The sequence below is a fragment of the Dendrobates tinctorius genome, unplaced genomic scaffold (genome assembly GCF_039654945.1).
Source record: "Dendrobates tinctorius isolate UK_male_01 unplaced genomic scaffold, ASM3965494v1 ptg000243l, whole genome shotgun sequence".
Lineage (NCBI taxonomy): Eukaryota > Metazoa > Chordata > Amphibia > Anura > Dendrobatidae > Dendrobates > Dendrobates tinctorius.
The window spans coordinates 18,309,189-18,323,582 of record NW_027361910.1 but is presented as its reverse complement, the minus strand read 5'-3'; the positions used below and the strand labels follow the sequence as shown (position 1 = coordinate 18,323,582).

Below are 14,394 nucleotides of genomic sequence, written 5' to 3'. Positions count from 1 at the left end.
TTATTACTGACCGAATCTGCATGTGACAAAATTTCAGCATGCATTAATTTCTTCCGGAGACCTGATGAGACTCGTCCATTAAGGTCTAAGTGCATGGAAAAAAAAAGATTGGATTCTATCCGGAAACATAGTATAGTATGCAATTATTATGGATTCATTGCAATTCTGTAACGTAGGAAACTGTAATAGGTTTTGGAATTGATTAATAGATGCTGCTGTAAATAAAGTGGATTGCACACGAATAACAGATGTGAAATATCAACAAAAAATACCTCAAATTTTGACTCATTCCTGTACATGTGCTGCCACTTTTCGCCACCTCATGTATTATATTTTTGTGCATAATTTGAGTCACTTGGCCTTGTTTCCATGTTGGAAGGTATGGTTTTTTTGGCTGCAATTCTCCCACAAAGACCTCTTCTGGCCAGACTTATCTGAAGTGTAGATGGGTGTAGCTGGGTCACCCAGCCAGATCTGAGCTGATGGCACTGAAGGATATCTTTCTATTTTTAAAATAACATAGGCATGATGTGTATTTTCATCTTTGGTCCACCACTGCCTCTGCAGTCCTCCACTTTGCCCATTTCTTGGTGTCCTCAATGATGAGAAAATACAGATGGATATGTATCCACCATGCCGTACCATCAGGGAGGAATCTTATTCTGCAGCAGAACAATGACACCAGACATAAAATGTAAGTAACAACTATCTTCGGCGTAAACAAGAAAATGGAGTCTTGGAAGTGATGATAATATGGCCCTCACAGAGCCCTCATCTCAACATCATAAAGGACAGAAGAAACCTTCATCCACAGAAAATCTGTCATACGTTCTTCAAGCTCCTACAACAATTATAGTTATACCTAGGAAACAAAAGATGCTTTGGAGACATTAGTTGGTCACACCAAATACTGAACATAAAAATAAGCTATTAAGAGTTTTATTTTGACACCTGCCTGAACATTTTGTACAGCACTGTCTAACATTCTCCCTGGAAGTTAATGGTAGCTGAATAAATACATATACCTCTAGCTCTCTATAGCAGTGAATGCCTTCTTACACTGTCATGGAAAGGGGTTTGTATGACCTTTGGCCGCACACGGCTATCACATGTGCAGGGGGGCTTATCTTAGTTATCCCACCGCTGCCAATAATGTGATGAAAACAGCAAGCTTGTCTTGCCCTAACAATTTATCACAGGGGTTTATTGTGTAGATATCCCACTGCTGCCACAATATGCCGGGATTTATGTATATCCCACTTTCCAGTTCCATTTTGAAACTCGCAGCTCGCCGGCGCCCCCTTACCCTCAGGTCAGTCCGAGAGCTGCACCTAGGATAATTGGTCACCGGGCGGGCTACTTGTTGTGCAATGGCTATTAGGCCCGCTTGCAGTGAGGGAGTTACAAATGCTTTGGCCGCAGCTTATAAAACCCGCTCAGTCACTGCCAGCGCTACCCACCTAGCCAAAACACACTTTGTTGCCACCATCTTCTGATTTCTATATTAATATTTTAAAGTAATACAGGGGTTCCGAAGCCAACCCAAATTAGTAGCGTAATTATCTTCAGGCATGTGAAATCATCATAGAGCAATAATTTTATAGTTTATTCCCAAAAGAAGGGCAGTGTTTATAGAAGATAAAAAGGTTTTACAATATGAGACAATAACAGTATGTACAAAGCAAATACAAATAAAAGGGATTTAAAAAGCAGAAATAAACTTACATATTGCTTAGGTCATCTTAGGCAAAACAAGGCTAGGGGGAGGAGCCAGACGTCATCATGCATTTGAGATCCTATTGCCACAGCATCCCAAGCTAGAAGTGACTGCACATGGAGGGATAGTACCTTAAAGTACCTTATACCTCTGGGCTTGTGACATCACTAAGGGACTGGCTTGTGACAGTCCTCCCCCCTGCTTTCAGAGGGACAATCTGGCTAAAAAACTTATAATATTAATAACTTGGCTTGAGAACCTAGCAGACTAACTGCAGAACCATCATTCATCTTATATTGAAATTAGCTTTGTAATGACTCAAACACGGGCTGTCTGTTCCCCTCGGCTCAGGAGAAATCCATTTCTCTGGTTCTATCGATGCTGGAATTTAGCAAAAACCACTGTAGTGAAGCCCTATCGGAGCACGTCCCAATATGTAATTTTCATATTTCTATCATTGACGGGGCCAGAATTATGGCCTCTCTAATATTTCCCATACACACAGGCGAGCACATGTAGCAAAGACAATTCTCTCCTGGCTAAATAACATTCCTTTGGGAGGGGAGGGGGAAAGAGCAGGAAGGAGTGAGAGGGAGAGAGAGCTGAAGGGTCCTGTTACAGAGCTAAGGAGAAACAGGTCCGCAGCTGGAGACAGGCAAAGGAAAGGAATGGGGGGGGGGGTCAGACCCTCACAGCTGGGCATAGCAGAGCTCAGTATGTGAATAGAAGATTCTGGAAATAGGGAAAAATGCATGATACTTCACATTATCGTTACACACTGTAAAAGATGTCAGTAAATGTTGAAGAGAGAAGTAATGGTGTGTGGACCCTCTTGGGCTCTGTTCTCACCTCCGACCATTGCAGATTCCATCACCTATACCTGAATATTTAGCACAGCATGCTGCATTGTTCTAGTAAAATCTTGGAACCCATGTCTTTAACTCCCAAGACCGTCTTGGAGACAATTGGGTCTTTCCAGCCCCACTGATGTCTGGCACTTCTACTTGTTCGGCTGTTTTGACAAATTTAAGATGGCAATGTAAATAAAGCCTAACCCGCACCTTATAAGTTTCCTACCCCCAATACAGACCAACCCTTAACAATAGAGTCCTTACATATTCTTAAAATTGGAGGATGAGATGATCTGTGCCGGTCATATGAGGTATCGGTGGTTTGGATGCTTCTAATGATAACCTTTATTTGCAGGTAATAGACAGATCCAAAGGGATTTCAGATGTTCCAGAATGGTTTCATGGGAGCCGCCTGAATTACGCAGAGAATCTCCTGAAACACAAGGACAGTGATAGGATTGCCCTGTATGCCATAAGTAAGTGTTGGCTGACGTAATGGTAAGAAATCCTCAATGGTTGTTTTCAGCAGGAACAAGCTGATAGGGGCAGCACATAAATGGGCCCATCATATGCTTTACAGCAAAGGGCTAATGACATGGCTGCTTTACATTTGTGCGTGCTGTGAATAATCACAGCATAGAGAAATGGAAAAGGGTTAAAAAAGGGGAGAAAAATGACTTCTATAGGGAAATGTTAGTTTTTCTTTTTTTGCCTTTTGCGTGATCATCCTGATGTTCTGCTTTGGCTGTTTTACCACATAAACATGTTAACGTGAGTCTCCGTTTATGCTGCTATCTGCAATGTGTACTCGAGGTTTCCACTTGAAGGGGCATTTGATAGAAACTTCAGTGTGACAAAAAAAATGCATGCCTCACAAGTATACTTATACTGAAAGCCTCTGTATGGAGTAGGAAACTTGTTTGGCTCTCCTAGTACACTTCTCCAATAACCACTCTGCCTCCATTGTTACTAAAGATGGGATAAATAGCAGCCAAATCCTAGAGAGGGTGCGAATGGACTTGCAGGATCCTGTCCATTGCCCTTGTTGGTAATGTCTGGCTGCTGGATGGGAGCCTGAGAACTTCCTCCTGGCATCCGCGGCTCTTCTTTTGCCTGGCTGGCCTGATGCAATGTCATTGTTGCAGTGTGATGCGCATGTGATGTGCAGTGGCTCAAAAGAAGAGCCCCGGATGCCAGGAGGTAACTTGCATCAACTCTACCAAGCACCTCTGGCATTGTCTTTTTGGATAAATGACATGTTAAAATCCAACATAATTAGAATGTTTTTACAGCTATAAAGGTTCTCTACACATGGAAGATAACACAATATATTGTGTAAGTGTGTGATGAGAAGTGAGACGCTGTAATCTTTTAATCTTTATAGCCTGTTAGTGAGACTGTCCGTCCTCATGCACATGCGTTTTATGTAAGTTAATCGTTCCCCTGTGAAGCAAAAAGGTGATCTTCTAAATTCCTGGTAAAATTCTGATGAAATACTGAACGTGTGAACATGGCCTCAGACAGATTTCCTACCTGAATGAACGCCGGTGGGCAGTATAACAAGTATTTGGTCATTTTATTACCTCAGTATTTGTAAGCCAAAACCAGGAGTGGGTGATAAATCCTGAAGTGGTGACGGGTTTCTATTATACTTTTCCTCTGATTGCTCCACTCCTGGTTCTGGCTTACAAATACTGAGGTAAAATACTGACCAAATACTGATCATGTGAACATGGCCTTTGAGTCCTTCTACATGGGACAAAGCGTCCCGTATGAGGGTGGATGATCATTTGGTCCCTGTACAGTTTGCATATTGCTCCTGATGCTATTGTTCACATGGAGGAAAAGTCGTAGGTCTATGCTTCCATGTCAGTGTCGGTTATCAGCTGGTGTAAAAGGACCTAACAATATGGTTTTCAGAATTCAATACTGATCTTCTGAGTGCTGCATATCGTCTTGAACATCGTTTTGTACTGCAATTTTTGAGTACGTTATTTGAATTTGTTTGCCATCCATTCTCTATCCCGATGTTCTAGTGATTACATTGTAACCTTTGGCACCAGCGCTATAAGACATCAGTGTTCCCCATTAGGTCACACTGTGCCCATGCTCCTAATTATCAATGTCTTCCTACAAAACAAATAGTCATGGATGAGACTGTGTGCACCATTGATATTGTTCCAGAAAATTAAGTATTTCTCCCAGAAAATATTGCAGTTACACGTGTTTATTTCCTTTGTGTGTATTGGAACAACACAAAAAACTGAGGGGAAAAAAGGAACATTAGACATAATTTCACACAAAACCCCCCAAATGAGCCATACAAAATTGTTGGCACCTTTCCAAAATGATATGTAAACAACTTTGTTTCAGGCATGTGATGTTCATTTTAATTCACCTGTGGCAAGTAATAGGTGTGGGCAATATGAAAATCACACCTGAAACCAGATAAAAAGGGGAGAAGTTGACTCAATCTTTGCATTTGTGTGTCTGTGTGCCACACTAAGCATGGGGAACAGAAAGTGGAGAAGTGAACTATCTGAGCATTTAAAAAACTAAATTGTTGAAAAAAATCAACAATCTCAAGGTTACAAGTCCATCTCAATAGATCTTGATGTCCACGGTGCGCAATCAAGAAGTTTACAACCCATGGCACCGTAGCTAATCTCCCTAGACGCGGAGGAGAAAAATTGATGAATGGTTGAAACACAGGATAGTCCGGTTGGTGGATATGCAATCAAGTTCCAAAGAAATTCAAACTATCCAGCAGGCTCAGGGTATATAAAAGTGAGTGCAAACTATCCATCCACATTTGAATGAAATGAAACGCTAAGGCAGGAGACCCCGTAGGACCCCACTGCTGACACGGAGACATAAAAAAGCTATACTGCAGTTTGCCAAAATGTACATGAGGAAGCCAAAATCCTTCTGGGAAAGCTTCTTCCGGACAGATGAGACCAAGATAGTTTTTTTGGTAAAGCCCATCATTCTACTGTTTAACGAAAACTGAATGTTTAGGGTGGTTTTTCTGTCTCTGGGTACCCTGACTGTGTGCAAGGCATCATGAAATTTATGATTAAGTTTGCCAAAGGATTTTGGGTTGCAATGTAGCACCCAGTGTCTGAAAGCTGGGTTTGTGTCCTAGGTCATGGTTCTTCTGGCAGGACAGTAACCCCATAGTTCAAGAAGCACCCGGAAATGGATGGAAACAAAGTACTGGAGAGTCCTGAAGTGGCCAGCAATGAGTCTAAATCCAATTGAGCACCTGTGTGGAGATCTTAACATTGCTGTTGGTAGAAAGCACCCTTCAAATATGAGAGACCTGGAGAAGTTTGTGAAAGAAGATTGGTTCATAATTACAGTTGAGAGGTGTAAGAAGCTTGTTAATGGTTATAGAAAGTGATTGATTGCAGTTATTTATTCTAAAGGATTTGCAACCAAATATTAAGTTGAGGGTATCAGTATTTTTGTCGGGATTATTTTGGGGTTTTTGTGTGATATTTTGCCTTTTTTTTAAAAAATTTTTTTGTTTTGTTCCAACACACTAAAAGGAAATAAACATGTATAACAAAACGTGTAATTGCAATAATTTTCTGAGAGAAATACTTAATTTTCTGGAACAATTTCAAGCATGCCAACACTTTCAGCCACGACTGTACTTGTGTTTTCTCACTTGCTGATCTCCTGCCGTGTCTTGCCCTCAACCTCCCGGTACTGTGGAAGAATAAGCAATAAGTCTAATGTGTTTACCGGCTGAACGTGCCTATTAGCTATTTATTAGGTCCGTCTCTATCAGGCACTTGGCATTCCTACCATTATACTGAGCTGTATCTCATTATCATTCTCAGGGGAAAGCAATGAGAATGTGGAAAAAGTGACTTTTGAAGAGTTGAGACGAGATGTTGCTCTGTATGCAGCGGCCATGAGGAAGATGGGGGTCGAAACTGGAGATCGTGTTGTTGGTAATTGTCTGCATTTTCTTGTATGTTGGCAGTCAGCCGTCTGCATCGCAAACTCTGTGACCGCGAGGGACAAAATATATTAATCATTAGCCATGAGTGCTGTGTTTAGTTTTCTGCTAATTCTTTTATTGTTCCAGCCAGGTTTTTGTGCTGTCATCATCATCTGTATGGGGATCGAAAAACCTTGGGACACATTTATCAAAAGTGTGTAGTTTGTTTACCGCCCAAATTTAGACTACAGACTGATAATCTTCAAAATGTATTGCTGTTGTTTGCTGTTAGACCAGACAGTCAGAAAATAAGACAGTTATCAAAATTTACATCACCTAGGAAATTGCTTACCTTATGCCAAAAATGTGCCCCACAATATTGGTCAAACGTATGGCATATTAAGCGAAATCTTTTTCTGATCAGCCTTTCTCCTTTCCAGCAATGTTCGTTTTTGTCTGACAAGTCATAAAAAATCTCTAAAACACACACACAGAAAAAAAAATGCAAATGATAAATTAGTCCTACAGTATATTTATTAAAGCACCACTCTAGCGTTTTTTTTTTTGTTTGTTTAGTTTACCACTGAAGTGTTGCTTATCTATGTTCCCTCCCATAGTTTCATACTCGCCAGCCGCCGTCTTCATCTTCTGGTCATCTTCTGCAGGTTGTGACCTGCTGGATCACTCCAGTATTTGCTGGGAGATGCAGAAGTCACAGCACAATGTATGAGACAAGGTTCTCATAGTCTTTCATTGAGAACTGGTGACCGTCAGGGCCGGCCCGAACGTATAGGCGAACTAGGCGGCCGCCTAGGGCGCCGACCCAAAGGGAGCACCAGAGAAAAAATAGAAAAAATTATAAAAAATCTTTTCAAAAGGCAAAAAGTTTTAGGGATGGAAAGAAAAGTGTACATATTTAAGGGCAAATATGACGCAAGAGAGGTTGGTTGGGTTGGCAACAATTTCGATAGAATCTGAAGTTGCTAAACAAATTAATCTCGGTGACTTAGTGTCATCCTTTTAAAAAAAAAAAGGCAAGGAAACAAAAATTTTAATTACCTATGGTCTTTTTTGTTTTGTGTTATTGATTACTTTGTATATATTTGTCAACTGGTTATACTCCAACCAGGAGAGTGTCCTACCTGGGAACTTTTCCCGTAAGGCATCCCATGTCGGAAATTTTCCGTCTATTAGTGTCTGTCCCAATCGTAAGTCAGAACTCCTGTGCCAACCCAAAAATTGGTCTCTGTGACACCCTGGGGGAAAGCCCGGATTACCAAATATCGGTGACAGTGGGTTCAAATTACTGATCAGTTTCTGTTTCTGTTTAACCCGATTCCAGACCTGTAGAACTTCTCGAGTCAAGAAACCTGTTGGTCCCTTATAGTCATTTGCAACCTGTTCAGTTCGTCTGATCCACGGGAGATGACGCAATGGGACGCCGAAAGATACCTGTTCCAATTGTACCCATTGTTTAGAATGATGACCGAACTGCCAGTCAAACAGACGTGCAAGTAGGGAAGCTCTGTGATAGAGTTCCAAGTCAGGGAGGCCCGCTCCACCTCTGGGTTTCGGGGCGGTTAGAATAGAATATTTAAGACGAGGTTTAGATGTCTGCCAGACAAAGCGTATTAACGCAGATCTAATGGTCTGAAAGAATGTCTTCGGCGGCACTATCGGGACCGCCTGGAATAGGTATAAGAACCTTGGAAGAATGTCCATTTTAAATGAATTCATCCTACCAAACCATGAGATGGTCTTCCGTCCGTATTCCCTCAACCGTTTCAGAGTCGACTCCAACAAAGGCACATAATTTAACTTATATAAGTCGGTCGTGTCAGTAGGGATTTGAATGCCTAAATATTGAATGGCCCCAGTCTTCCACCGGAAGGGGAAATTTCCCATAAGTCTTATAAGTTCAGCCTGTCCTAGGGATATATTTAGGGCTTCAGTTTTCTGAAAGTTAATCTTGAAGTTACTGACCTCTCCGTATTTTTGAAACTCCTCCATCAATGATGGAAGGGTTATGTGTGGCTGGGATATATACACTAAGAGGTCATCCGCATAAAGAGAGACTTTATACTGAATATCGTCCACCCATAGACCGTGTACACTAGGATTGTTCCTGATCGCCACTGCTAAGTGCTCCATAACTATCGCATAGAGAAGGGGCGACAAAGGGCATCCTTGCCTGGTCCCGTTCCCAATGGTCATAGAGCCCGACATTGCTCCATTTACCTTGACCCTGGCCGACGGGCCAGAGTATAGGGCTGCGACCCTATGCAGAAAACGGTTCCCCAGGCCCAGCTGTCGCAGGGCCGAAAACATGAAGCCCCAGTGCACACGGTCGAAGGCTTTCTCCGCATCCATCGACAGTACAGCCAACGGTTTACATTTCGATTTAGCATAGGCAGTCAAGTTGAGGGTCTTACTTATGCCGTCCCTCGCCTCCCTTCCTCGCACAAACCCCACCTGATCTGAATGTATTACCGAGGGCAAGAGGGGAGCCAGACAATTAGCCAGTATTTTGGCGTATAATTTTACATCAACATTGATGAGAGATATTGGGCGATAATTTGTTACTAATTTAGGGTCCCTGCCCGGCTTTGGCAACACCGTAATAAAAGCCTCTAAAGACTGTGGGGCAAACGGGGACTCAGCTGTGATGGAGTTAAATACCCCCGTCATAATAGGGCTAAGTTGTTCCTGAAACATCTTATAGAAATGAGGGGAAAACCCATCCGGTCCCGGGCTTTTACCAGCCGGAGTGTTTTGGATAACTTCAACAATCTCCTCTGTCGTAAAGTCCGAATCCAACGGGATGGTTAAATCCGTGGCCAGTGTGGGAAGAGCGGTGTCGTGAATATACGATTCTATGCTTGGTTGAGGATCCAAAGGTGACTGAGGGGAACAATCTCCACCAATATTATATAATGTATGATAGTAACGCCTCATTATGTCCAAAATTTCTGTCGGGTTCGACGTCGCTCGACCCCCCTTTTGCTGGAGAGAAGAGATATATGTAGTCTGGTTACGCGGATGTAAGAACCTGGCCAGTAGACGTCCACATTTGTTAGCTTGACCGTATAATATACTTTTAAAGCGATTTCTGTGGTGTCGGTATTTCTCATTCAGTAGGGACTTCAGATCGTCTCTGTATTTGATCAAGTCAATCAGCGTTTCCGTGTCCTTGTCCGTTTTATGCTTCGTCTCTAACGTCAATATCCTTTCTGTCAAGTCTGTAATCTCTTTACTTTTTATTCGTTTCAAGCGAGATCCATGCTTAATGAGGACCCCTCTGAGAACACATTTAAGGGCCTCCCATTTAACAGGGATGGCAGTAGTGTCGTGTGCATGGTCTTGTAAGAAGTCCGCTATGGTAGACTTGATGTCGGCCGCACAAGTATTATCTTTTAAAAGATTATCATTCAATCTCCATGTCCACTGCCGCTGCCCCGAGTCAGGAGGGCTAATGTCCAGAAACACTGGAGCATGATCCGACCATAGAAAACTCCCGATAGAAGGTCTCGGGTTCCAGGCCAATGCACAGTGGCTAAGGAGAAAGAAATCAATCCTCCCATAAGAGTTGTGCGGTGTGGAAAAGAACGTATAGTCTCTTTCAGTGGGATTACAAAGTCTCCAGACATCAGTGAGACGCAAATCCTGGAGATCCCTTTTCAGTGAGGATAGCTGGCTGCCGTGGAGTCTAGAGTCGGGTTAAGAGTCATGTTAAAGTCACCTCCCAGTATGACCACCCCCTCGGCAAACTCAGCCACGATCTTCAGGAAAGATCTAGCAGCTCGTATTTGGTCCCGGCAGGGAGCGTACCAACCCGCTATAGTATATGTGGTTGAAAAAATTTGAATTTTCAAAAGCACGTATCTGCCCTCCGCATCAACCAATGTGTCCAATATGGTATGCTGGAGGGATTTATGGAGCGCTATAGATACCCCGCGGGAGCGTGAATCCGGGTTAGCACTATGAAACCAGGTCGTGTAATATCTGTCGTGAATATTAGGGATGTGTCCGACTTTAAAATGTGTCTCTTGTAGGATTACTATATTTACTCTTTTCTTATGCATACCATATAAAATATGTGACCGCTTCTGCGGAGTATTAAATCCTCTAGTATTCAAAGAGCCCAATGTTATCTTTTGTACAGTGTTCTTACCCGACATTGTATCTGCAGCGTGAGGCCAAGGATGCAGGCTACGGCTAACAAGATGGATCGGCTTCGGAGTCCTACGCCCGTTGTTGATGAGGGAGGGAGAGCTAGTGAAGGGAGTGGGTATTAACAAAGAAAGTAGACGAGAGGTTAGAAAAAGGAAAAAGAGAAAGGAGACAAAGAAATAGGATTTTTAACTATACGAGTGTAAGTAAGCACACTCCAGGAATACCTGTTGGAGGTAAAATATAACAGCTGCGTGCCTCGATGGTAACCCAGCGCCTCCGGGGGTTAAGTGTATAGCAAAAAGAGGAGTTGGAGACACCTACTCCCCCGGTTCCCGACCCTGCAATGACTTAACCATCGTATTCCCTTTATAACGGGAACTGAACAGATAGAGAATATACGTGTAACAGCTAATTATAGGCTAGTGAAACATGCCCCAATTCTCAACTATTTTCAATATCGACAGTACTGATAGTATTATAAATACTTCGCTTTTAAACAACAAACCAGTATAACCTACTAGACTGTAAGTTAACTCTCAAAACATAACACCGCAGGGCCACCTGCAATTTAGGACAAGGCATACTATCCAGCCTCGTTGTCTACAGGATGCATGTGCCCTGGACCGTTGGGCCGACCCCTGCGACGACGTTGCTGCTGAGGGATCTGGCCTCTTTGGAGACCTTGAAGTCCATAGTATGAAGGCAGGGGTGGCCAGTCAGGTATATCCACCTCCGTTAGATCCAAGGCAGCTGAGAACGCCGGAACTCCGCCAGGATGACTCAAACAATGCACTCTACCTCCCTTCCGAACCCGAAGGCAGAATGGAAATCCCCAAGTATGGGGAAGGCCGCGTCGTTGTAGTTCGTCTAAGAGGGGGCGGAGAGCTCTGCGTCTCTGTAGTGTCCATCTGGACAAATCTGCGAAGAGCTGTATACGAGATCCCAAGTGGTTCATAGATTTTGCTTTCCTGGCTGCTCCCATGATCGCATCTTTAAGTTGGTACTTGTGAACCCGGCATATCACATCTCTTGGTGGATCTTGCTCGCCGGGACGCGGGCCCAGGGACCTGTGGGCATGATCCAGTTCCAGTTGGGCATCCTGAGGCCTATCTAGTACCGAGTTAAAGATATCTCTCAAAGTGGTGTTCAACTCTTGGGGGGATATAGTCTCAGGCAATCCCCTTATTCTTATATTGTTTCTCCGTCCCCTATTCTCGGAATCGTCCAGCATTTCAGCTAGAGTTTGCAACTGTCTGGCTTGTGCGGCTGTGGCAGTTTCCTGAGCCTCCATTCTTTCGGTTAGGGAGGCTATAAGCTGGTCATGAGATTCCACTTTCTCACCACATTGCTGAATATCATCTCTTAGTACGGAAAGTTCAGCCTTATAGGAGCATTCCAGACGAGCAATGTACTGTTCCATATCCTGCTTCGTCGGGATATCTTTTATCTTATTGTATAATAGGCTGAAATCAGCTCCCATGGGTGTCACGGAGCACCCTGTCGTGGAGGAGAATGATCTCCCATGTTGCGGTGTCAGGAGTGCGTCTGGTCGGCGGGTTACATTATTTTGTATATCTGATGCTGCGGTGTCCATCATCATAGGGTCTGCTGCTCCCAACGCTGCAGGGACAGCTGTAGTGGCCATGTCGACGTCTGGGGGGACACTGCCGCCTCTCTGTGACAAGGGGGGTTCTGCACTCATCCCCCCGGGGTTCTTATCTGATCCGCCGGCCTGTATCTGCGCGGGACCGTCCGCGTGGTGCCCCTGTGATTGACGGATCTCCTGGGCCCCAGAGGATTTATTAGGAGGAGATAGCCTCGCTGCCTGCTGGGCCCCCGTGGATGTGCCCCCTTTCCCTCCACGGGGTCCCCCTCCGGCTGCCGTCTCACCAGTTTTCTCTCCTCCCGCCTGCGCCTTACTTCCTGGTGGCGGCGGGGCCTGCTGCGCTCCGGTCTCCACACCTGTCATGGCGCCCGCGGCCTTCCTTCTTCCCGCTCCTACAAGGTAGCGGGAAATGCCTCTGGGAGTGCTGTCGGGTGCTGAGGGGCCCGCGGACGTATTCCCCCTGGTCCTCCTAGCCGACATCAGAAGGTGGGGTAAGTATTCTGGGCTCTGTTCAGGTCGGTCACCGGTGCTGGAGCGGGAGCTCTCTCACATGCGTCCTCACTCCTCGCTCGCCATGCCACGCCCCCTATTTTGCTCCTAAATTTATATCCCAAGTTTTCATCTACTGCCAAGAATAGTAGGGGCGCAACAAAATAGTTTCGCCTAGGGCGCCGTAATCTCTCGGGCTGGCCCTGGTGACCGTCACATCTGACTTCCGTTTAGTCAGAAGTTGCTTTCACAAGATGGTGGCTCGGGACCGGAGCTGTGCCCGGGAAGAGCTGAAGACAGCGACTGGCGAGTATAATTCTATGGGCAAGGAACTTATGTTAGTGGCAACTGCTCCATGCTGAAATAAAGAAAAAGCCTGGAGTGGTGCTTTATGTAATTTTTCTTCCTTTGTGGTATTTGTTGATACTTTTTACTCCAGATTCTCAAATTCTAAAAGTTTAATGCTTTTTTTAATTTTACACTATCTGAAAAGTGTCCTCAAAAACCAATATATAACAGCAATGGCACTTCAAACTAGAATAAACAACACTATTTCCTACTTATAATAGAGTAGGAAAACACCGAAGAGATCCAAAAAAATTATATTTTTTCAAATCAAACATATAAAAACAAGAATATGAATATAAATAAGCAGAAGGCCTCAATTTGGAACGGGACAACACACAATAATCCCCACATTAGTAAATTTGCAATATATATGGCTATAGGGTACTTAATAAAATGCCAGCCAAGGTTGATATAGATAATGCTATTAACATAAAATAATTATAGTTAATAAAGTGCATAGTGCCAGTATATTTTCTGAATTGTGCATATCACTATGGGCCAAAGGAAGGCAAGATTAGGTCCCAGCCATAACATGTGCTAGTTATCGGAATGGGGGAAAGGAAACTAAATCTAATCTCTATAATAAGAAATAAATGCAACTAGGTATAAATACCGCAGTGGGCTGATGCAGATGAAATACATTCAATTTCCAATAATGATACCAAAAAGGACAAAATAGCCATGCATTTGGAGAGCGATTCACCTGAGTAGGAGCTGTGTACCCGTCCAACTACCCCAATGAGCGTTTCACCACTTGGCTTCTTCCTGGGGGCGCCCCCAGGAAAAAGCCAAGTGGTGAAACACACGTCGGCGTAGTTGGACGGGTACACAGCTCCTACTCAGGTGAATCGCTCTCCAAATGCATGGCTATGTTGTCCTTTTTGGTATCATTATTGGAAATTGAATGTATTTCATCTGCATCAGCCCACTGCGGTATTTATACCTAGTTGCATTTATTTCTTATTATAGAGATTAGATTTAGTTTCCTTTCCCCCATTCCGATAACTAGCACATGTTATGGCTGGGACCTAATCTTGCCTTCCTTTGGCCCATAGTGATATGCACAATTCAGAAAATATACTGGCACTATGCACTTTATTAACTATAATTATTTTATGTTAATAGCATTATCTATATCAACCTTGGCTGGCATTTTATTAAGTACCCTATAGCCATATATATTGCATATTTACTAATGTGGGGATTGTTGTGTGTTGTCCCGTTCCAAATTTGAGCCATTCTGTTTATTTATATTCAT

General features: G+C 43.6%; 1 protein-coding gene across 1 annotated transcript in view; it reads left to right on the top strand.

Moving 5' to 3' along the window:
- Positions 1-14,394, top strand: part of AACS (acetoacetyl-CoA synthetase) — a 124,209-nt gene that overhangs the window by 16,662 nt on the left and 93,153 nt on the right. The window contains exons 3-4 of the mRNA XM_073557087.1: positions 2,924-3,044; positions 6,417-6,530. Coding sequence (XP_073413188.1) covers positions 2,924-3,044; positions 6,417-6,530 — 235 coding nt within the window. The remainder of the gene's footprint in view (positions 1-2,923; positions 3,045-6,416; positions 6,531-14,394) is intronic.